Source organism: Pipistrellus kuhlii, unplaced genomic scaffold (assembly GCF_014108245.1).
Source record: "Pipistrellus kuhlii isolate mPipKuh1 unplaced genomic scaffold, mPipKuh1.p scaffold_m20_p_6, whole genome shotgun sequence".
In the NCBI taxonomy this organism is placed as follows: Eukaryota; Metazoa; Chordata; class Mammalia; order Chiroptera; family Vespertilionidae; genus Pipistrellus; species Pipistrellus kuhlii.
The window spans coordinates 7,208,058-7,229,851 of record NW_023425562.1 but is presented as its reverse complement, the minus strand read 5'-3'; the positions used below and the strand labels follow the sequence as shown (position 1 = coordinate 7,229,851).

At 46.4% G+C, this 21,794-nt stretch overlaps 1 protein-coding gene across 1 annotated transcript; it reads left to right on the top strand.

Moving 5' to 3' along the window:
• The first annotated feature begins 369 nt into the window (after positions 1 to 369).
• FAM83D (family with sequence similarity 83 member D) lies at positions 370 to 20,946 on the top strand. Its single transcript, XM_036418040.2, has 4 exons — positions 370 to 913; positions 13,321 to 13,488; positions 17,367 to 17,491; positions 19,809 to 20,946. The coding sequence occupies exons 1-4, from the start codon at positions 434 to 436 to the stop codon at positions 20,779 to 20,781; spliced, it is 1,746 nt and encodes a 581-aa protein (XP_036273933.1). The 5' UTR covers positions 370 to 433; the 3' UTR covers positions 20,782 to 20,946.
• Positions 20,947 to 21,794: the final 848 nt, after the last annotated feature.

The following is a 21,794-nucleotide window of genomic DNA, read 5'->3' as shown; positions in this document are numbered from 1 at the left end:
GGTTGCCTGGGCCATCAACCGGGGCCACGCGGCCATCAGGGCTGCCCCTGCTTTAGCTGACAGTGAAGAGATCCGTGCTTCGCGGGGCCCGCGCAGGAACGACTACCCCGGAGCAGGACATAGTCGCCCACATTAAGTTCCATGAAGCAACCCCAGAACCAGAGCTGAGCTGGACCTCTGCAAGGAGCGGAGACCTGGGGCGGGGCGAGACCGGGAGGGGCGGGGCCGGGCCGCGGGGCAGCCAATGAACGTCCAGGGGCGGGCCGTAGCGGCATGCCCTGCGTCCGCACTCCGCCGTTAGGAGCAAACAGCCAATGGGAAGGCCGGGGCGGGGCGGCGCGGCCAATGGCGCGGGCCGGTTTGATTCAAAGGGGCTATAAAAGCGCCTGCCCCGTGCTCCCTCCCCCGAGCTCCGCAGGGTCCGAGCGTCGCCATGGCTCTGCTGCCCGAGGGACTGGACGAGCTGCCCGCCGCCTGCCTGTCGCCCTGCGGGCCGGCCAACCTGGCCGAGCTGTACAGCGAGGCGCAGCGCCTGGCGCTGGAGGAGCTGGTGGCGGGCGGCCCCGACGCCTTCGCGGCCTTCCTGCGCCGGGAGCGCCTGGGCCGCTTCCTCAACCCCGACGAGGTGCGCGGCATCCTGCGCTCGGCCGAGCGGCCCCGCGAGGAGGGCGCGGCGGCGGCCGAGGCCGAGGACTCGTTCGGCTCGTCGCACGACTGCTCGTCCGGCACCTACTTCCCCGAGCAGTCGGACCTGGAGCCGCCGCCGCTGGAGCTCGGCTGGCCGGCCTTCTACCAGGGCGCCTACCGCGGCGCCACGCGCGTCGAGGCGCACTTCCAGCCCCGCGGCGCGGCCGCCGGCGGCCCCCACGGCTGCAAGGACGCGCTGCGCCAGCAGCTCCGCTCGGCGCGGGAGGTGAGTGGCGCGGCCGGCGCCTCCCGGGGCGGACCGGACACCCTCCTCAGGAACGGACAGCCGAGGCCTCTTGGGAGCGCACGGCCCCACCCCGAGGATCACCCCTCCAACTCCTGACCTCCTGTCCCTCCTGGGGGCCGGGGAGAGTGGGAGGAGTCCCGGTCTCCGAGAACCGAATTGTGCCCGAGTCCCAGCTCCTGATCGCCACATCTCCTGGGAAAGGGGACCATCCATACCCCCGTTTTCAAATCTTAGTTAAACCCTTTCCTGGCTGCCAGCCAGCACTAGATCGCGCTTGCTTCCGGGGCTGCTCAGGAGTTGCTTCGCCAAGGGAGAAGTTGCTGAAGGATCGTCCCCAGGGACAGCCGTGGGCCAGTAGGAATCTGTTGTTGTTGCCGGGGACCTCCACCTGTCTCACTGCTGACAGCACACCCAGGGGCAGCGGCACGTGCGGAGTGCGGGGAAAGTTCTCCCTCTGGGAATGGGTGGGGCAGGGAGTTGCCTTTTCCCAGGCCCGATGATGCCCCAGTTTGCAGTGGCTTCGGAAAATGCAGCCCCGGCACCAGGCCGACTCCACTCACGGCGGTTTTGGTGCAGTTGTCGGGCTCTTAGTGTGTGACATGGTGCGGGGTGCAGGGGGGGGAGGTCTCCTCTCACCGGCCAGGATGGCACTGCGGCAGGTGCTTGGTACCCGGCAGTCAGGGAGGAAGAAGGCAGCACACAGGGCGGGTAGTCTCGGCCAGGAGCATGGCAGTAAGACTAGCGGGGGTGGCAGAGTGTGAGTGTGAGTTACCATATCTGTGCATGGAGTCTAGTTGAGGTAGCCAACTCCAGGAGCAAGCCCCAAGTCTCCCGGTGTTCCTGACGCTGGCTGTTTTTTTTTTTTTTTTTGCCTGATAATGGGGTTGTGGTGGGTAGGAGATACAAGAGGCCTTTGGGGGAGTAGATGGGAAAGGGGACCATCCAGCGAGGCCAGTACCAGCTCTGTAGTGCTTCCGGTGGGCAGAGGGTCCTTCTGATGCTGCAGACACGGGGTTCAGTGAGAGATTAAGAAGATCGAAAGAGGCTCCATGGTGGGATTGGTGTGCATTCCCAAAGCTCACCTCCAGGATGAGAACCTGGGCACTTGGAACTTGAGAAAAGGAACGAACAGGTCTCCATACAAGAGAGAGATTGCCCTGGCCCCGTGGATGGCAAACCACATGCGGCTCTTTGGCCCCTTTGAGGGTGGCTCTTCCACAAAATACCATGGCCTGGGCGAGTCTATTTTGAAGAAATGGCGTTAGAAGAAATTTAAGTTTAAAAAATGTGGCTCTCCAAAGAAATTTCAATCGTTGTCCTGTTGATGTTTGGCTCTGTTGACTAATGAGTTTGCCGACCACTGCCCTAGCCTATTGCCCAGCTTTAATGTTAGTGGTAGTGAAGGGACACTGGAGCAAATGCCAGAGGGAAAACTGTCTATAGACTCTCAGGCTGGCGCTCAGGCGCTGCTGTGCCCGGGGCATTCTATAATGCTGCCATTCCTGGCGAGAACCTCCTGTTCCATGCTGTGCCCCAACCCAGCCCCACACTAAAATCTTTAAGAGTCTGTATTTGGAACCTGGGTGATTTTTAACTGATAACTGGCACATTACCTTTAAATTTGGTAAGCATTTTCAGTGTCTCTCCCATGTGCCCAGTACTTGCTTTTTCAGTGTCTGCTGTATGTCAGGGGCTGGGGCCACAGGAGGGCATGATCCTTGCCTGTGCTTGAGAATTGACAGTCTGCTGGTGAGAAGCAGTGAGGTTGCAGCAGGGAGTTGGGCAGGGGCTGAAGGAAGAAAGCCTCGCAGGAGTGTGGTGACCTTGGAGCTGCCTCCCAGAGGATGGGTGGTGGGGCTTGCCAGGCCAGAGGGCAGGGGCTGGCCCAGAAGTGTGAAAGGACCTGTCTGTTTGGGAGGCAGCCAAGTTCCTTACTGCTGGAGCAGAAAGTGTGTGAGGGTTAGTGGGAGGAGAGGAGGCTGGAGGGAGGCATAGGCCAGGATGTCGGGCTTTGCACACTACTTGAAGGGGCATTGGAGCCCTTGAAGGTTTAGAGGGAGGAGAGCAGCATGATCAGTTTGGTGTTCCTGCAGTTGGTGGGTGCGTTAGAGACTGGTATCCAGGGTGGCTGTAAGAAAGGGACCTGAGGGATCTGTGTGTTAGAAGAAGGTGTGTGCTAATGAGACAGGGCTGGGGCAGGGAGATGAATTTTAGGTAGCATTGATAGGATTTGGTCATTAGATGGCCTGGAAGGATGGTGAGGGAGGGAGCAGGAGAGTAGGCAAAAATAAGAAGAAGGTATAGGAAGAGATCAGGATAGAGATTTTTTTTAGCTTGATTCTACCAAATTAGAATACAGGAGAATAAGGCTGGAGGTATGGATGGGGAGATGAGTTGGATTTGAGACTTGCTAAATGCGGTATCTCAGAAACCATCTTATTTAAACACACACACACACACACACACACCAATGTTTTCTTGTAAGGCACTGTTCCATGTAATCCCATTTTGCATGTAATGGAATTACTGAGATTTCACAACTGATGAAGGACAGAGCCAGGACTCAAACTAAGGCACAGCATCTGTTAACCATTGTCAGCCACCTCACTCTGCCTGTGCCATGTGGAGATAAGGGGCCATTGTTGTCCTCAGGTGGACAGAGGCTTATGAGGGAGACAGGGGGATCAAACCTGTAACCCAGGCATATGCCCTGACGGGGAATTGAATTGTGACCTCCTGGTTCATAGGTCTGTGTTCAACCACTGAGCCACACTGGCTGGGCTGCTTCAGACTTTTTGAAAGCAGAGATGTTTGCTTCCTAAGGAATTTTCAGGGTAATTTTGAACTATATAGAATTATCGCCTTACACTAAGGTGACCAGATCGTCCTGCTTTTGGTGGGACAGTCCTGATTTTCAACAATTTTTCCCGCGACCCACGGCGTTTTAAAAAAAGTCCCAATTTTTGGAAAGAATCTTTCCAATCTTTCCAAAAATTGGGACTTTTTTTAAAACGCCGTGGGACGCGGGAAAAATTGTTGAAAATTGAGACTGTCCCACCAAAAGCGGGACGATCTGGTTACCTTACCTTACACACCTACTCCGAAATCTATTCCTGTACTAGTGTATTTTTTAAATGTTTGGTGGTTGGTTATTAATTTCAGAGGGAGAGGGACAGAGAGATATGAGAGAGAAACATCAATCGGTTGCCTCCCATATGCACCCTGACTGGGGATCAAACCCTAAGCCTGGGTATGTGCTTTGACCAGGAATAGAATTTGCTGACCTTTTGGTGCATGGGATGGCACTCAACCAATTGAGCCACACTGGCCTGTGCTATTGTATATTTTAAAATATCTATTTTTACTGACTTTTAAGGAGGAGGAGGAGAGAGACACGTTGATTGGCTGCCTCCTTCACGCCCCTTACCAGGGGCATGCCCTCATTTGTTCACGTGTCTCTGCTCTGGCTTTGGGGCTGGACCTGCGTTCTGCATGGGCAAAGCCCACCTTCCCAGGAGGCTCCTCACTCCTCAGAGCCATCCTTCTTAACAGCTGCCTATTCCGTTTGTGCTTTTGCTTCAAAGAGGCACTTTGCTGTGACTACACCCTTGGGTATCCTTCTGATAACCTGAGCATTAGTAGATGCTGTCATTGGGTTGACCAAGAGTCCTGCCAGGACAAGTGGCAGCTGAGGAATCTGTCAGAGGCCCCTGGTGTGCACGAGGTTGTATCTGAATTAAGGCTTTCCTGATGTTGCTCAACTCTCCTCTGGGTTACAATAGAGCCTGTGTGGTGTGATCAGTTTCTGTGCCAGATGCTCAAATCAACATAGGGCAGGCTTTTTCAACTTTGCCACTGTGGATATTTGGGCCAGATAATTCTGTGTCTCAAGGGGCTGGCCTGTTCATGGTAGGGTGCTGAGCAGCATTTCTTCTTAATTGTGGTCAAATATACATCACAAATTTACCGTTGTTGTTTTTTTTTAATGTTTATTTTCCCCCCAGAGAGGAAGATAGAGGGAGAGATAGAAACATCAGTGAGAGAGAATCATTGATCAGCTGCCTTCTGCACAACCCCTACTGGGAATTGAGCCGTAACTCTGGCATGTCCCTGACCAGGAATCCAACAGAGATGTCCTGGTTCAGATGTTGATGCTCAACCATTGAGCCACACTGACCAGGCAAACATCACTTTTTAAGTGTACATTAAATAAATTACATTGCTGCCGAAACTGGTTTGGCTCAGTGGTAGAGCGTCGGTCTGCGGACTGAAAGGTTCCGGGTTCGATTCCAGTCAAGGGCATGTACGTTGGCTGCGGGCACATCCCTGGTAGGGGATGTGCAGGAGGCGGCTGGTCGATGTTTCTCTCTCATCGACGTTTCTGGCTCTCTGTCTCTCTCCCTTCCTCTCTGTAAAAAATCAATAAAATATATATTTTTTAAAATTAAAATAAATAAGTAAATAAATAAATTACATTGCTGTGCAACCATTACCACCACATATCTCCAGAACATTTTCTCCTTACAAAATGGAAACTCCATATCCTATTGAAGTCCCTATTCTGTCCTCCCAGCCCCTGGCAACCACTATTTTATTTTCTGCTTGCCATTTCATTTCTTTATTTTTATTTTTCTCTTTAAACCCATCAGAGAAGCTGTGGATTATTTTGTGGGTAAAGGATAAATTATCTCAAGAAAAAGAAGTAGTGTGTATGTGTTGGTTTTCTAAAACTTCTGATGCAAATGATAGGACCTCTGCACTGGGATTTGGTGGCAAAAATCTGAATAAATATATGCAGTAGGTTATTTGTTGTAGCATTAACTTAATAGCAAAAGCCCAGAAGGGCTCAGCACTTCCTGGGGAGGGCTGGTGAGTAAACCTACTCTTCTACATAATGGAGTGTCCTGCTGCTCTAAAAAGGGATGAGGACTAACTCATTTTTTTATATGAAGTGTCTAGAACTTCAGTGACCAACACGGTAGCCGTTAACCACATGTAGCAATTTAAATTTATATGAATTGCAATGAAACGCGATAAAAAGCAGTTCCTCTATTGCACTAGCCACATTTCAAGTTCTTAATAGGCACGAGTGGCTAGTACCTATCTTGTTGGGCAGCACAGATACAGAACACCTGCCATCTCAGAAGATTCTGCTGGACAGCCCTAGTCTAGGACAATGTGTATCATACCTACAGCCTTTTATCTGCAGAGGGATAATGAACACATTCACACATGTATAAACATCATACTCATACTTGCTTATATTAAGTATGTTTAAGCATGCATACACATACACATTTTTATTTTAAAAAGTGGAAGAATAAACTGAAAACTAATTGAAATTATTATCTTAATGGGGAGGGAGGAAAGGAAAGGAAACAGGAGGGAAGGAGTAAGGATGTAATTCAGGGTTTCTGAATGTTCCTTGTTTTGTAGATTGGATTTTGGAACCAAGCAAATGTTTTCTGTAATTATAAAATAATAACTCAGAATGATTGACTGACAAGCCCTTCCCTCTCCCCACAACCCTTCCCCCTGCAAAAACCAAAATCCAAAACACAAAAACCATTTCTTGATGCTATTCCTTCCCTTTCTAAAAACCCAGCCCACCTGAATCCTTCAGGCTGGGACAGGACAGGAAATATGGCTGTGTGTGTGGTTAGTCCCTCCACAGTGACAGCCTGGCTCCCTCCCCCTGCCTTCCTGGAGAGGCACTGTGCCCCTCTCTGCAGGTGGAGGCTCTCCAACACTTTAATCTGACACTTGAATTGTTAATTTTATAACCACAGCCTATGAAATCTAGAGAGAAAATACACACAGGCAAAATTAGGTTTTGGTATGGAAATTTATGTTTTCTTTTTATTAAACCCTGGAGATGATATCATGATAGTTTAAAAGAAATTTCAAGGAGAGAATTTCTGTTGTATTAAAAGCTGTAAGAAATTGAGGGAAAATATGTCGTGTGTGTGTGTGTGTGTGTGTGTGTGTGTGTGTGTGTATATATATATATATATAGTTAATCCTCGCCCGAGGACATTTTTACATTGATCTTTTTAGAGAGAGTGGAAGAGAGATGGAAAGACAAACATTGATGTGAGAGAAACACATCTATTGATTGCTCTCCTGCAGGCACCCTGATCAGGGTAAAAGGCCGGGGAGAAGCCTGCAACCTAGGTACATGCCCTTGTCAGGAATCAGACCCTGGATCCTTTGGTCTGCAGGCCAACACTGTATCCACTGAGCCAAACCAGCTAAGGCTATCTTTTGTTTTTTTAGCAAGAATATTTTCAGAAGATGTGGCTGGTGCCCTAGGCTAGGGAGTTGAAGGAAATTGACTTTGGGTGTCATGTGGTCAGTTTGAGGAACTCATCGGCCAGGCTATGTTGACCACTGGATAGGTTGACGCATCTTTGTGCGCAGAATTTTGGTAGAATTCCAAGCATGTTGCACACGTGTCCTTGTTTTATGACTATGGGTGGGAAGGGAGGGAAACTGAGGTGCAGTAGGAAGGGGTGATTGACACAAACATCCTGCTTCACGCAGAGGAAGAACTGGAATGAGAACTGGAATGACTGAGTGGCCCCTTGAGGTTGCTCGTGTGCTGGGTCAGTTCCCAGCCCAACCCATCGAGGGCGTATGAATCAGACTTTAGAGCTGGAAGGGGATGTGTTTGAGGAGGCAGCTCGTGTGGAATGACTTGGCCAGAAATAGTGGCAGAATTGGGACTAACTATTAGCTGCCATAGAAAGACTTTCTTTATGCCAGTAACTGTCAAATGTTGACATGAATTCTCATTGACTGAACCCTCAAACACTATAACATATAGGCAGTATTATTTGCACCTTCAGTAACTTGCTAGAGGGTACATAGTACTTGAAAGTGGAAGATCCAGGATCCATGTCCAGGTCTAATTCTATAGCCTGTTCACATAATATCTTTGTTTCTCAAGACATCCTGATTTAGTCCATTTGGAATTAGCAGTAGCACCTTCAGAGAAAAGGTGCCCACTGTCTAGGGCAGTGGTCGGCAAACTCATTAGTGCACAGAGCCAAATATCAACAGTACAACGATTGAAATTTCTTTTGAGAGCCAAATTTTTTAAACTTAAACTTCTTCTAATGCCTTCTCCAAAATAGACTTGGCCAGGCCATGGTATTTTGTGGAAGAGCCACACTCAAGGGGCCAAAGAGCTGCATGTGGGAGTTTCCAAGTTTCCTTAGTATTTGCTCTGATTTATTGCATGTTATTTGTAATCATCCTCTGTGGTGGGTTTGATTTCAGGTATTTTACTGATCCTTTCAGGATTTAGCCTGGGCTCTCAGTCATTTGCAGACTGAACATTACTAGACTTGTTTGGAGTAATCTTTAATTTAACACTTTACCACATTGCTCCGGAGTTACACAGACCTGAGCTGAAATTCAAGCTCCTGCATTTGCTTAAGTGTGTCACTTTGAACAAGTTACATAACTTCTCCAAGCTTTATTTTTCTCATTTGTAAATTGGGGATAACAATTAATGGAGTTTTGAAATACCTAGATATCTCTTTAGAGCTTTTGTGCAAGAAGACATGTAGAAAAGATTCCAGTTCTATGTGGAAAGTAGCATAAACAGGTTTTGTGCCCTTCCTAAAGATCAAGAATACCTGAGACTGTTACTCTAACTGCGAGGACCACCAAGTCCCTTGGTATAAATCAGCAAGGGATAGTTGATAGGGTGGAGTAAGGCTTGGGGCTTTGTCACCTGTGATGATGATGTGGGATTGACAGGTGTAGCTGCTCCAGATGTGGCTGACCAAGTGTAGAACAGCAGTATGGGGTACCAGGCATGACTAATTTGCACTGAGTTTCAGATGGGTGTTGACACTGGAATAGACTCTCAAAAGTCACCACTTAACAGGGTACTAGCCCTAAGAAAGTGGACAGGCTCTATGAAGCAGAGGCTGGGACAGGGCAGGGTCCACAGTGACCACACAGGCACTTGATGGCCGTGGGATGCCCACCTTCCTGATATCTCTCCTTTGTCCATCCCCGATTCATTCCTCAGGGAGGGAGCCGTGACTGGCTTCTATGCCTCTGTCAAGTCCAGATGTACTTCTGGGGCCCTGCAGCATGAACACCAGCACCTAGGAGAAGTGTCCGGCCTTGGAAAGCTGGCACTAGGCTGGCTCGTGAATGAGTCCAGGTCATTGATTGGCTCACTGAAGAGACTGTTCCCTCAGGGATTTGAGAAGACCCAGGTCTAGTTCTTTGCAGAGCTTGGTTGCATGGAGACTGGTGGGACTGGGAAGGGATTGCCTACTGACTGATTGCTTCAATGTAGCAGGCTGTTCCTTCTACAGAAGTATTGAGTCCTGCGCTAGCCCAGCTGGCATGGCTCAGTGGATTGAGTGTTGTCCCATGCACCATAGAGGTCTCTGGTTCTCTGTCAGGGCCCAGGTTGTGGGCTTGATCCACAGTAGAGCGTGTGCAGGAGGCAGCTGATCTATGTTTCTATCTTTTCTCCCGCTTTCTATAAAAAATCAATTAAAACATACTTTAAAAAAGAGTTCTGCTATAGTAAGGGTACAGGGGAGCCAGGAAGAAATGCCTCTATCTATCCTCTAAATACGCTGTGGGTGCTGGGGACCAGCATTCAAACCAGCTGTTTTCAGTACACACAGGAAGGGTTGAGGCTTTAAAAGCAAACGGCGAAACCTAACAAAGTCATTTGTACAATTGTTTTATGGAGTTGTGAATCTACATTCTATTTGACAGGTGATTTATGCTAATGGCTGGCCCTGCTCCTGAGTCCCCGCCTCCAGCAGTTCTCAGGCTTCTCTATCCTGGCCAGCGGGGCTGGCTTCCTTGGTGCCTGCCCATTGGCCCCATCACACTGTCTTCACCCTGGCCCATCTCCTGTGCCCCTTAGTAGTAGGGTTTCTTGAGGACATTGATTGACCCTAGTTCCTCAAAGCCCAGCGCCATGCCAGGCTGATGGTCGGCTCACTGGATGTTTGAAGGAATAGTGGGATATAAGAGAAGCAAGCAGGATCTGTGTTCCTCTAGCTTTCTCTTGTGAGCTTTACTCTCATTCTTACTCCTGTATAGAATCTCCCCCTTCTTTCCCCAACCCCAGGAAGGTTTTACTGCCGGTTTTGAAGCTTCTCTCTCAAGCTTCTTTCTTTTGCTGTTTATGTAAACCTGAATCTTCCTCTGCCTCTTGCCACCCTTCCCTCCCTCTTGTTTCCTCCTCCAGTCCATGCAGTCCATTGCTTGGCTCTCCCATAGCCCCTTTCCTCTTTAATCCTCATGGCTTCCATCATCAAAACCTCTTCACATTTAAAAAATAAAGTGTTCCTGAATGCTTGCCGAACCTAAAAGTATCTGAGTGCCTGCTGTGTTTTGGGCACTTGGGTACATGGACCTGTGTTGGAGGAGGTGGGGCAGATCACCAGCCTACCCCTTCCTTTCTTCCAGCACCGGCTTCTTCAGTCTGTTGTGGTCTTCACTTTGAACTCATTACTCTTCTTAAACCCTTTCCCTCCATTGCCTGTGTAATACTGATGGCTTGGTTGGCGTTCAAGGCCTTCTGTGATCTTGCTCTTAGATCTATCTCTCAGTCATGTCCTGTTGCTCCCTTCTGTGCATACTCCACGTGCCAGCCAAACTGGTACATACCCCAGTATTTCCTACTTCTTCCTCTGTCATCACGTGGCTTCCTGCCAGAGTGTCCTCCCCTTCGTTTTCCCCCCTGTTCAAACCTTGTCCTTGTTTGTGATTCAGCTCAGATGCCCTCTCCTCCAGAAATCCCTGCTCTTACTTGGTTAACAGTGAGTGCTGTGGTGTGCCCTCCACTGCAGGGCAGAAGCTCTCCTGTCCCTGCTCTCCGTAGTGTCCCCTACTCCATTGCCTCTAACAGTGCCCGTCATTTCTCTTCCTCGCGTCCCATGTCCTCTCTTTGCAGGTGAGTTGTGTCTTGGTCAAGTTCTTTACAGCCGCCTTTCTGCCTAGCACAAAGATTCTGCTCGCAGTAGACTCTGAAGGGGTGCTGGCTGCAAAATTGAACACCAGTTTCAAGCCTGAGCCCCTTCATTTAACCCTCACAACAGCCCTTTGACGTAGATGCTGATATTATCCACATCTTCCAGAGGAGGAAAACGAGGCTCAGAGACATGGGGCAGTTTGCCCAGGGTCACACCGAGCGGGGATTTGTGTGCCCAGGCTTTTTCTGCCTTTTAACTATTGCTATGTGTCCTCAATGCATGGGGTTGCTACAACTCCAGTTAGGATGAATAAAAACCCATCAGAGGATATAGACTTCTGAAGATACCACCAATTCAGAGAGAACTCTTTATTTTGTAAATTACTGTGCCCAGTGAGTTTCCCTGTACCCTTTACCAAGAATAGCTCACAGCCGGGGTTTCCGCCAGATCGGGGAAGATTCGGGGGCTGCATGAAGATGCACAAAGGGTGGGAAACAGGTACATCTGTAATAGTGTCAGCAAAAAAAATAAAGTTAAAAACAAAAAATGGGGAGGGGAGGAAAGGGGAGAAACAGCCAGAGAGATAAATTGATCTTTCCAGATGTTCTCATTTCAAGGTCCCTCCTCCTGTAGATGAGACTTGTGTGTTAGAGAAAGACAGCATAATTGTCTTTCTGCCTCTTCCCCTATCCCCCAGATAATTAAGGGGTAAATACTGTTAGGTACTATCCTGAGTCCTCTCAGGCCAGACATTGAATCAGTCCCGTTCAAATGCCTCTGCTCCCGTAGACGTGAGACCTGTAAATACTTTAACGTTCAAAACAAAGTTAACGTGATTATAAAAGACATTTTTACTGCTGAGATTGGGAAGAGAGAGAAGCCTTCACAGCCGCAGATTGTAAAAGGCTACAAGCCTTGGCTTCGGGGAACAGTTTTGTTAGCTTACACCCCCACTTATGACTCCATTTGCAGGGACTTGTTTCTGAGCCTGGATGTTTTACACCCCCAGGGCCCTGCCAGGAGTGCGCTGAGGGCCATGGTTTAAACCTGTAAAGGTTGTGATTAGAAGCTATGTGTCTGGAGCAGTCCCTCTTTAGCCATTAAAGCTGGGAGCTGGCGCATGCCTCCCTGTGTTGAACTGTCTGGACAGCTCAAACTCTGGACTGGGAAAGTGATTCAATGAACAGATATTTAAGACATCTTTTATGCCTTGCATTTCATGTAACATAATAATTTAGTTCTCACTAACAAACATTTTGCAGCTAAGGATACAGACATTGGAAACAGCTGTAATTTTCCCAAAGAGACCTGACTGAGGCATCTCTTAACTGTAGTCTAATGGGGAGAAGAAAGGACTGGTCAAGCACCAGGACAGAATCCTTAGGATATATTTCCACATTCCTGTTCTTGTGCCTTATACTGTGGGCAGATAGATACTCAAGAACTAGAGACCACTTTCTATAGAGGGAGACTGGTGCTGTGGGAGCCATTTGGTTGGATCCTGACGAGTGGAGGGAGTAGAACCATATGAATATTTGGTATCAGTGTTAGAGGCACATGTGGAAGGATCTGCTTGCCTGGCATGGTCATTTCCAAGCTCTGAGTTAGTGGTGGACGGGGTGGACCTGTCTAACAAAAACTCAGCGCTTATGATCCAAAATCGGACAGTACTCAAAACCACAGACTTAGAGAATGCTCCACCCAGAGGGGCCTCAGAGAATCTAAGGTTTTGTTTACTTTTACAGACAGGAAACTGAAGCCAGTGTGGAAGCAACAGGCCTAAGAGAGTGGTGTGTTAGCCACAGAATCTAGACAGCTTGCTAGTTTGAGCTGAGCTGAGCCTGTAGGACAGGAAGGGGGTTTAGTAAAAGAAGAGAAGTTGAATGGAACAGGATCATAGGAGGGTAGGGCAGTGGATTAATGTATGTTTCTGAGAAATTAGCCAGTGTGGAGGGGAGTGGCTGGGAGGCAGTTGGGAGGGTTAGCTAGGCCAGTGGTCAGCAAACTCATTAATCAGCGGAGCCAAATATGAACAGGACAATGATTGAAATTTCTTTTGAGAGCCGAAAACCAACTTTTGCGCATGGGCCATGAAGTTTCAGTCACACGGTATGTGTTCGCCCGCACGTGGTGTTTTGTGGAAGAGACACACTTAAGGGCCAAAGAGCCGCATGTGGCTCGCGAACCATGGTTTGCCGACCACTGAGCTAGGCCAACTCCAGTAGGATACAGTGACCACAGTGTCTTTGGAGGTGGAAGCGAGTCCACAGTGAGGGGGGAAGCAATAGTGCAGGAGGAGAAGGAAGGATATCATAGGATGGGGATCCTTTCCCAGCTATGAGAGAGGGTCCAGAGTCCGGACACGGGGCTGCAGATGGTGGTGGTACGAGCTGACAGCTTGCCCTTCTCACCCTGACCCTGCAGGTGATTGCCGTGGTGATGGATGTATTCACAGACATCGACATCTTCAGAGACCTGCAGGAAATATGTCGGAAACGGGGAGTTGCTGTGTACATCCTTCTGGACCAGGCTCTGCTCTCTCAGTTTTTGGATATGTGTATGGATCTGAAAGTTCATCCTGAACAAGAAAAGGTTTGTGTTACACTGTGACTGATTTCACCAAATAAAAAATAGGACCTATCTACATGGCAGTTGGTAGTGGTATCCCCATGATCAGAGAGGGAACTGAGGCCATGAGCAAGATGATTTATTTGCCTGAAGTCTCACAGCAAAGAAACGGCAGTCAGGATTCAAATCTTGGTCCCTCCCTCACATCATGCTGCCTCCTAACTAGGAGCCTGACCACGTCAAGGGGCTGCTTTGGATGCTGCTGCTTTTGACTGTAGTGCTGCTAGGTTCTCATTTAATCATAATGACCACCATTTATGGTGTCCTTGGCGCTGGCCTAGGCTCTTGACAAATATTAAATTTAATCCCCACAGAAGCTTATCGAGTAAGTGGCAGGAAGGGGTGACACACAGAACCCAGTGTCTACAACTGGAAAGTTAGTGGGACTGGAGTCTGACTCCCCATCTGCCATCACTGTTCCATGGTGTCTGTCATGTCTCTATAAAATTAGGCTTTTCATGTCTTTTGCTCTGAGTGTGACTGTATGTAAATCTAAGGTTCGTCCTGGCTGTTTTGGATCAGTGGATAGAGCGTTGGCCTGCAGACTAGGGTCCCATATTCAACTCCTGTCAAGAGCACATGCCCGGGTTGTGGGCTCGATCCCCAGTAAGGGGCCTGTAGGATGCAGCCCATCCATGATTCTCTCTCATCATTGATATTTCTCTCTCTCTCCTTCTCCATTCCTTTATGAAATAAATAAAAAAATATTTTTTAAAAGTTTAAGGTTGTACAACTTAACTAGCTTGCTCTCGTTAGTGGAAAGAGGCAAGAAAAATAGTCATACTTATTACACCATTCTTTTTTTTTTTTAATCAACTTAACCTGTGACCTTCAGAATTTAATCAACTTAGTTCATCGCCTATTAGCACCTACTCTGAGCTATTCTAAGTACTGGAAATAAGACAGTCAGCAAAATGAACAAGAAATATGAGTTACTGCATATGGGACATACAGTTACTGCCTTGTTATTATCAAGCAATTTTGGTTTTGCAAAATTTTAGCTATTTAACTTCTCCCACAGAGTTCTTGTTGGTTGTTTTCCCTAATGAGGAAACTGAGGATTGGGTTTAATTAGGTAATTTTCAACTTGTTGCTAATGCTACAAAGCAAATCATGGTGGAGGTAGGGTTGTAGTATGGAGACCCAAAGAAATGAACCAGCCATGTGACCCAAAAATCAAATAAAAGATGAGATCAGGTCAACCCAAGGAATATGCAGATCAGGCATGGAAAAGTACATTGTCCTGTAGCCAAATGTTGATTTATGACTGCTCACAGAGAGCCGGGTGAGGAAATTGAAGGCATCAGTGTTTAATTTCAAGGCACTCATTCTGTAATTAAGGTGGTATGTTATCAGCAGGAAAATCACAGATCACTTCTAGCCACCACTTTGGTCAAGTGATTGTCTGTGATTCATCTACTTGGCAGAAATCTAGGAGTACCATCTGCCTACTCAGTTGCCCAGGGCTGGTTGGTGTCTTTATGGTTGTCTTTTATGTCTGCAGGAGGAGTTGAAGGGAGGTCTGTACCTCTGGCCTCACCAATTTTCATCATGTCTTAACTCCTTCATAGGGAAGCACCATCTTTGCTGGCTGCTTCTCACACCCGGTGTCTCTGCTGGTGAACATGTGCCTCACCGAGCCGGGGCTGACTTCCTCCCCCAGCCCTGGCTCTGCAACTGGTTCAGATACTGGGCATTCTGTGTGTAGGAACTTGGTCACACATTTGTGTATAGGCCTCAAGAGTGCTTTGGCCACAATCACAGAGGCCTGTGGCATATTCTGATATAAGGGCCAGAGAGAAAGAAGCACAAAAGCAGGCCTAAATCTGCCCATAGTGGTATTTTTTATGCTTTTTATTATATGTTGATTCTTTGAAGCTCTGCTTAGGATCTCATAAATTTCACTAATCATTCCATGGAAGTCCTTTTTCTTGTCCAGGATTCAATCTAGGACCGTAGCTGGCATATAGCTGTCACATGTCCTTTGCTTCCTCTCATCCTGAACTGTTCCTCCTTTGTCTTTTTGGGTCTTACCTCTTTTGAAGAACACTAGCCAGTTTTCTATAGAATTTAGGTTTCTGATGCTTCCTCATGGTTAAATTCAGATTATGCATTTTGGCAAGAATACCATTGAAGTGATGTTATGTGTTCCCATAGTTTTCTTTGGTTTGCTTTTTATTTTTATTTTTGAAGTGATAGATTAATAGGAATTGCAGATATTACAGCCGTTTTCATGGATCCTTCCCCCAGTTTCCCCCAATGGTTATGTCTATGTAACTTATAGTACAGCTAGAGGCCTGATGCACGAAATTTGTGCAAGAGTAGGCCTTCCTTCCCCCAGCTGCTGGCACCCAGGACCCGGATTCCCTCGCAGCCCCAGCTTTGTCTGGAAAGACGTCTGGACTAATTAGCATATTATGCTTTTATTATTATAGATAGCAAAATCTGGAAATGGACATGGGTTCTGTGCCATTTTGTCACATGTGCATATAAGTAACCACCACCACCATCATCAAGATACAGAGCTATTCTGTGCCATTGAGATCTCCCTCATGCTGCACCTTTATAGTCACATCTACTCCCCTTTTGACCCTCCTCCTACCATCTTTAACCCTGGAAATCACTAACTTGTTCCCCATCTCTATAATTTTGTCATTTAGGGGATGCTACATAAACGGAACCATATAGAATCTGATCTTTTGATACTGTCTTTTTTCCCTCAGCATAAAGCCCTTGAGATCCATCCAAATTGTTGTGTGTGTGTTCTTTTTAATTGCTGAGTAGTATCATGTTATGGTTGTGTAACTGTTCATCCATTGAAAAGCATTAGAACAATTCCCAGTCTTATTGTTATGAATGAATACTATGAATACTTGCATACAGGTTTTTTTGTGTAGACATAGATTTTCACTTCTTTGGATGATTTAGTCTTGCTATAGTTTTTAATCACACACTACTTTTCTCTCTCCTGTTTAGTCCTTGCAGGTCAGGAGCATGCCTTTGCCTTATCGCAAGAAACATGACTCATATCTGTATTATTTCAAGGGCTGGCACATAGGGGCTTTCTTTGTTTGTAGAATGAATGAGAGAGTCAAACAAAAATCTTAAACATTTAATTTAAATGTGTAAGATTTCTAAAAATATTTAACTACCAATCTGCCCCAAAGATGCAGATTGTCTTAGTATTTTGCATACCATTGTATATACATTTATGTGTGTCATTTTACAAATATAACTATGCATGTGCATGCAGTATATAACCCCAGTATGACTCCATTGTACTTTTCTGGTAAATACATACTTGTAGAAAATATGACATTGCTGATTAAGCCACATGTGATATGAATGTTTGCTCCCTCAAGTCCTATATTAGAAAAGGCTCATTGTATGTTCTCTAGACCCGAGAGGTGAGGATGGTCTGTTATTTACTGGTGAGTCTATTAGACAGAAGAAGTAGGAGAAATATCAATTTAGCTTCTTTAAACGTTTGTTAAGATGTTACCTATTAGTAGTATGTTTCCTGTGATAATTTAATCCCCCATGTTTTATTTAAAAAATTATTTCTTAGTTTCTATTTTTAGTATCATCAAAAAGTGAGTCTTCTTTTAGAGCACATGTACATATGAACTAAGAATCTCAAAAATAAATATAAGATATGGGCATATGAGAAGCTGGACTAAATGTGAAGCAACATTACTTGAGCTCCTGAATGGTGACTGTGAACCATTCATTGGCCAATAAATTTGTCTGTTTGGGAATTCTAAGCTAAGCCCTCATGTCTTGTCTTAATCATTTGTTCACTAGATTGTTCATTTCTTTTTTCTACACTCTCCTGCCAACAGCTGATGACAGTTCGAACTATTACAGGAAATATCTACTATGCAAGGTCAGGAACTAAAATTGTTGGGAAGGTTCATGAAAAGTTCACATTGATTGATGGCATTCGAGTGGCTACAGGCTCCTACAGGTAAGTTTCTCACCTGTCCATGCTTATTAATCTAAATCTTTTAGGAGAAGCATGCTATGTAAAGGCAAAAGCTTCCCACCATCCCACCCCCTCACGCCAGGCTTTATGGCCAGGCATTCTGAGATGTGTGCATCTGTGTGTGAGTAGGTTAATCAATGCTTCCTCCTACAGAAGGTAGGGTGACCTCCCCTATACCCTGTGGTCCACAGAACTGAAGTGCAGAGGTCGAAATTTGTCTGGAGACCGCATGGTGAGCAAGTCCTAGATTCAGGCTGCAGCTAGGCCCACAGTGGATGAATTAGGAATAACAGTGACAGGACCAGTCTCAAGTCTGGTTCCTGGGTACTTTGAACGCCTTGTCCCTGCTCACTTGGTGGTAAGGGCAGTCTCAGCCATGGGCATCAGAGTAGAGGGCAGAGCTGAAGCTGTCAGCGTACACGTAATTCTTGCACCTTGCTTCAAGCCTTGTAATCTTGTGCTTTAGAAAGTACTGATCCATCTTCTGACTCCACCTTTGAAGTCTCACATTGGCAACGGCATCTTAAGGGAGAATGCAGAGAAGTTGAATAGAGGGTGGAGGTAATGAGTGGTTAACACTAATCTCCAGAAGTTGAGACATGCCATTTTTTCTCCTGCGGCTTCGATGTTTGGCCAGCTCTGCATTTGATTGTCTGATGGGGTGGGGTGCATGAGGTGTGTCTGTAGAGTTTAAAAATGAAAAACTCATTTTTAAAGAAACACCCATTCCTGAGTGATAATTATATGTCAGCCCTGGGTAAAGGTGGGCATGGAAAGATTTGTGGGCGATGCAGACAGTGAGATGAAGAAAGCCTTGATGTTTTCTTCTCAAACAGTACCTTCAATGCTGGGGGAAATTCACACTTTTCCTTGAAACTTCCTTTCATAAGAAATTTTGTTTTTTTTATTTTTTAATATGTTTTATTGATTTTTACAGAGAGGAAAGGAGAGGGAGAGAGAGTTAGAAACATCAATGAGAAACATTGATCAGCTGCTTCCTGCATACCTTCTACTGGAAATGTGCCCACAACCAAGGTACATGCCCTTGACCAGAATCGAACCTGGGACCCTTCAGTCCCCAGGCGGACGCTCTATCCACTTAGCCAAACCGGTTAGGGCCATAAGAAATTTTAAATAACTGGAGAAATCTAGATTTTTCACCTTAAGTAAGATTGATCTGTATTAGCCAAACTTAGCTTAACTGGCTTTGGCTATCCTAAAATATAAAAACCACCCTCTACAAATGCAGTATACTACCATTGAGGATGAAGATGATGAAAGCTTTCATTTGTTGTGGACATTTTTATAATTCTGATATTAGACAGGTGTCTTATTTATGTGATCCCATTGAGGGTTTTCAAAAGATTCTTCTCTCTCAGCGGGGTGATTGCAAGTGCAGAAAGCTAACTCAAACTATGCAGATGGAGTTTTTTTTGACTCTTGTGACTTAGAAGTGTCAAAAGGTTTTTAGCTCTTCTTGACCTAGAGGCCATCCATTTATCTGAACACTGTCTTCTGGTTCTGTTTTTCTCCAGTTGGTCTTTATTCTCAGTGAGTTCTCCATTTGAAGGCATAGATCCAGGCTTCATAGCTTGTGGCCTTTCATAGTTGTCTCCCAAAGAGAGACTTTATTTCTCTCAGCACTGCTTTAATCCTTGAAAAATTACTTGGCCTGAAGTGGGTCACATGCCCACCCTGGGTACCTACCTCCAAGGGGATAGGATAGTCTGGCCATCCTGGTAATATGCTCTTGTAATTGGAGAGGTGCATAAATGAAGACCTCCTTAGCTAGGGTGGGCGTGGGTTCTGTCACCAGCGGAAGGAGGAGGGATGCTGGACAGTCAGGGGCACGTGGCCTACTCAGCTCTGAATGTGCTTCCAGCAACAGCGTCACAGTTAGAATAACAGCGGGGCACTGGCCGTACTGAAGAACGGCCTGGTCTGGGGTCCCCCACAGTTTCCTGCTATGAACCCACTAGCTGTTTCCTCACTTTGAAAATGGCAACGGGCCGAATATTTTCAAAATCCTTTCTAGTTTTTAAAAACTGAGGCTGAAGATGTGTAGGTTTTTGTGTGTTAAACAGTTGGTCTTTTAACTTTTATGTTAACCTATATATGTCATATGCCTATGTTAAGGCTGAATTTACTCTACATGATTTATACTACATGATAGGTATGCTGTCATCATAGTTATGAATCGTATGTAGCAGGAGATCTGGGCTTTATTACTCAGATTGACATAAGAAAAGACTAAAAGTTGCTTATTCTTACCAGCGTCTGTTTGTTTTTAATCCTCAAGCTTTACATGGACAGATGGCAAATTAAATAGCAGTAATTTGGTCATTCTGTCTGGCCAAGTGGTTGAACACTTTGATTTGGAGTTCCGAATACTGTATGCGCAATCGAAGCCCATCAGCTCCAAGCTCCTGTCCAGCTTCCAGAGCAACGGCAAGTTTGACCATCTGGCTGACCGGAAACCACTGCCTAAGGAGCTCACGTTGGGCAATCTGCTGCGGCAGCGGCTGGCCAGGCTCTCAAGCACCCCCAAGAAGGCCGAGCTGTTGTGTGGGGCACCCACCAAGGACAGGGCAGAGGCCAGGCGCCACGACTCTGAGTCTTCCACCATCAGCGAGGAAGACTACTTGAACAGCCACAAGGAAGAACCAGAAGGTGGGAAGGTGGCTGATGCCGCCACTCAGACAGAGCCAGGAGAGGAGATGCCGGGGGTGAGCGTGAGTGACTCGGGAACACAAACCAGCACCGCCATAACCAGTGCCGGGACCCAAACCGCAGTTGCCACCAGGGCAGCGAGCTCCCAAACCATGGTTCGGTTCATGTCGGCCACCACCCAGACTGATGTGGACGAGAATGCTGTCTTTTCTCAGGGAGCCCAGTCTAAGGAAGGGTCGCCTGTATCAAAGATGTCCGTCTCGAGATCTTCCAGTTTGAATTCGTACTCCTCGCTGTCTTCCCAAGGCTCTGTGGCAAGCTCCATCGGCTCCCAGACTTCCATCAGAACCACTGAACTCGTCCTTCCCGGACATTCCCAGTTCTGGGGCGCCCCCCACTTTGACTCATTTAGAAACTTGAATAAAGAGCGGCAGTTTCACTGTTCTGCCGTCAGGTCCCGGCTCCACCACATGCTGGCCATGTTGTCAGGGAGAACGGTTCTTACTGAGAACTACATTGGCTTTAATCCTGGCAATTTTACCAGAGCACCAGTTAATTTACTGGCTGTTCGAGATATTACAGTCTATCCCTCCTATCAGTGACTGCTCTGTGTTCAGAGCCCCCTGGGTTCCTCCAGCCTTGCAGTGGACATCCTCGGAGCATCCTGCTCTGCAGATGTCTCCTGTCCCTAGTAGTTTTCCTTTGGCCTGACTTTCAGTCACCCTGACTTTCTTTGAATTCTATAAATTGCACACTATTTTACATGCTTTAATTTTGTTTTTGTCATATATAAACTATTGGTTTTATTATTTAAACACTATGGGTACGAAAAAAAAAAAACCAAACACTATGGGTACGGTTTCTTTGCACATTTTTAACATTGATATCTTTTAAAGAGGTAAATTCTGGTAAGAGATAAAATATGTTTTGCATTTTCCTGTATTTGTGTGTTCTGTTTTAGAGCTTTGAATCACTAGTTTTTATGGTCAAAATCCTGTGTAGAATAAATGGTTTCTTAAATTGTCTCTTCTTTAGGATATCTGTGTTCTTAGTATTAAGTAAATATAAACAACTTTTATTTGCTGATTGCTTGAGTACTATTTTTTTTCTTTCAGGCATTTTTCTCTTTAACTCTGGGAGTATGTCACAAGTAATGCACCTAATAGCTATTTTTTGTGGAGGAAAAGTACATGATCCAAATTGTAAAGGAAAATATTCACTTAAAAGTTAGAAGACATAAAAAAGCAAGCATCAGGGTCACCCCTTCCTTAGCATTATGGATATTTATGTTACTCTCCCTACACTTTGAATGAGGACACTAGTCAGAAATCGCAGGTCTTTTTATGTGACTCTAGCTGTCTCTTTTCAAAGAAAAAGCTTGAAGTGTTTAGACAGTGACCTTGGTTCTCTGCTTCTCTGCCAAAGAAGGCCTTAGTTGCATTTTTGGATTCATCCCTGATATAAACTCTAGTGGCCCCATGGGTTTAATTTCATCAGATGGGTGTATTGACAATGATTTAGCAATCTAATATCCTGGAGTAGGGGCAAAGAAGACACTGATAATTATCCCAGATTCCTAGTTCATTGGCAGGCAATGCAACTGGTTTCTACACCC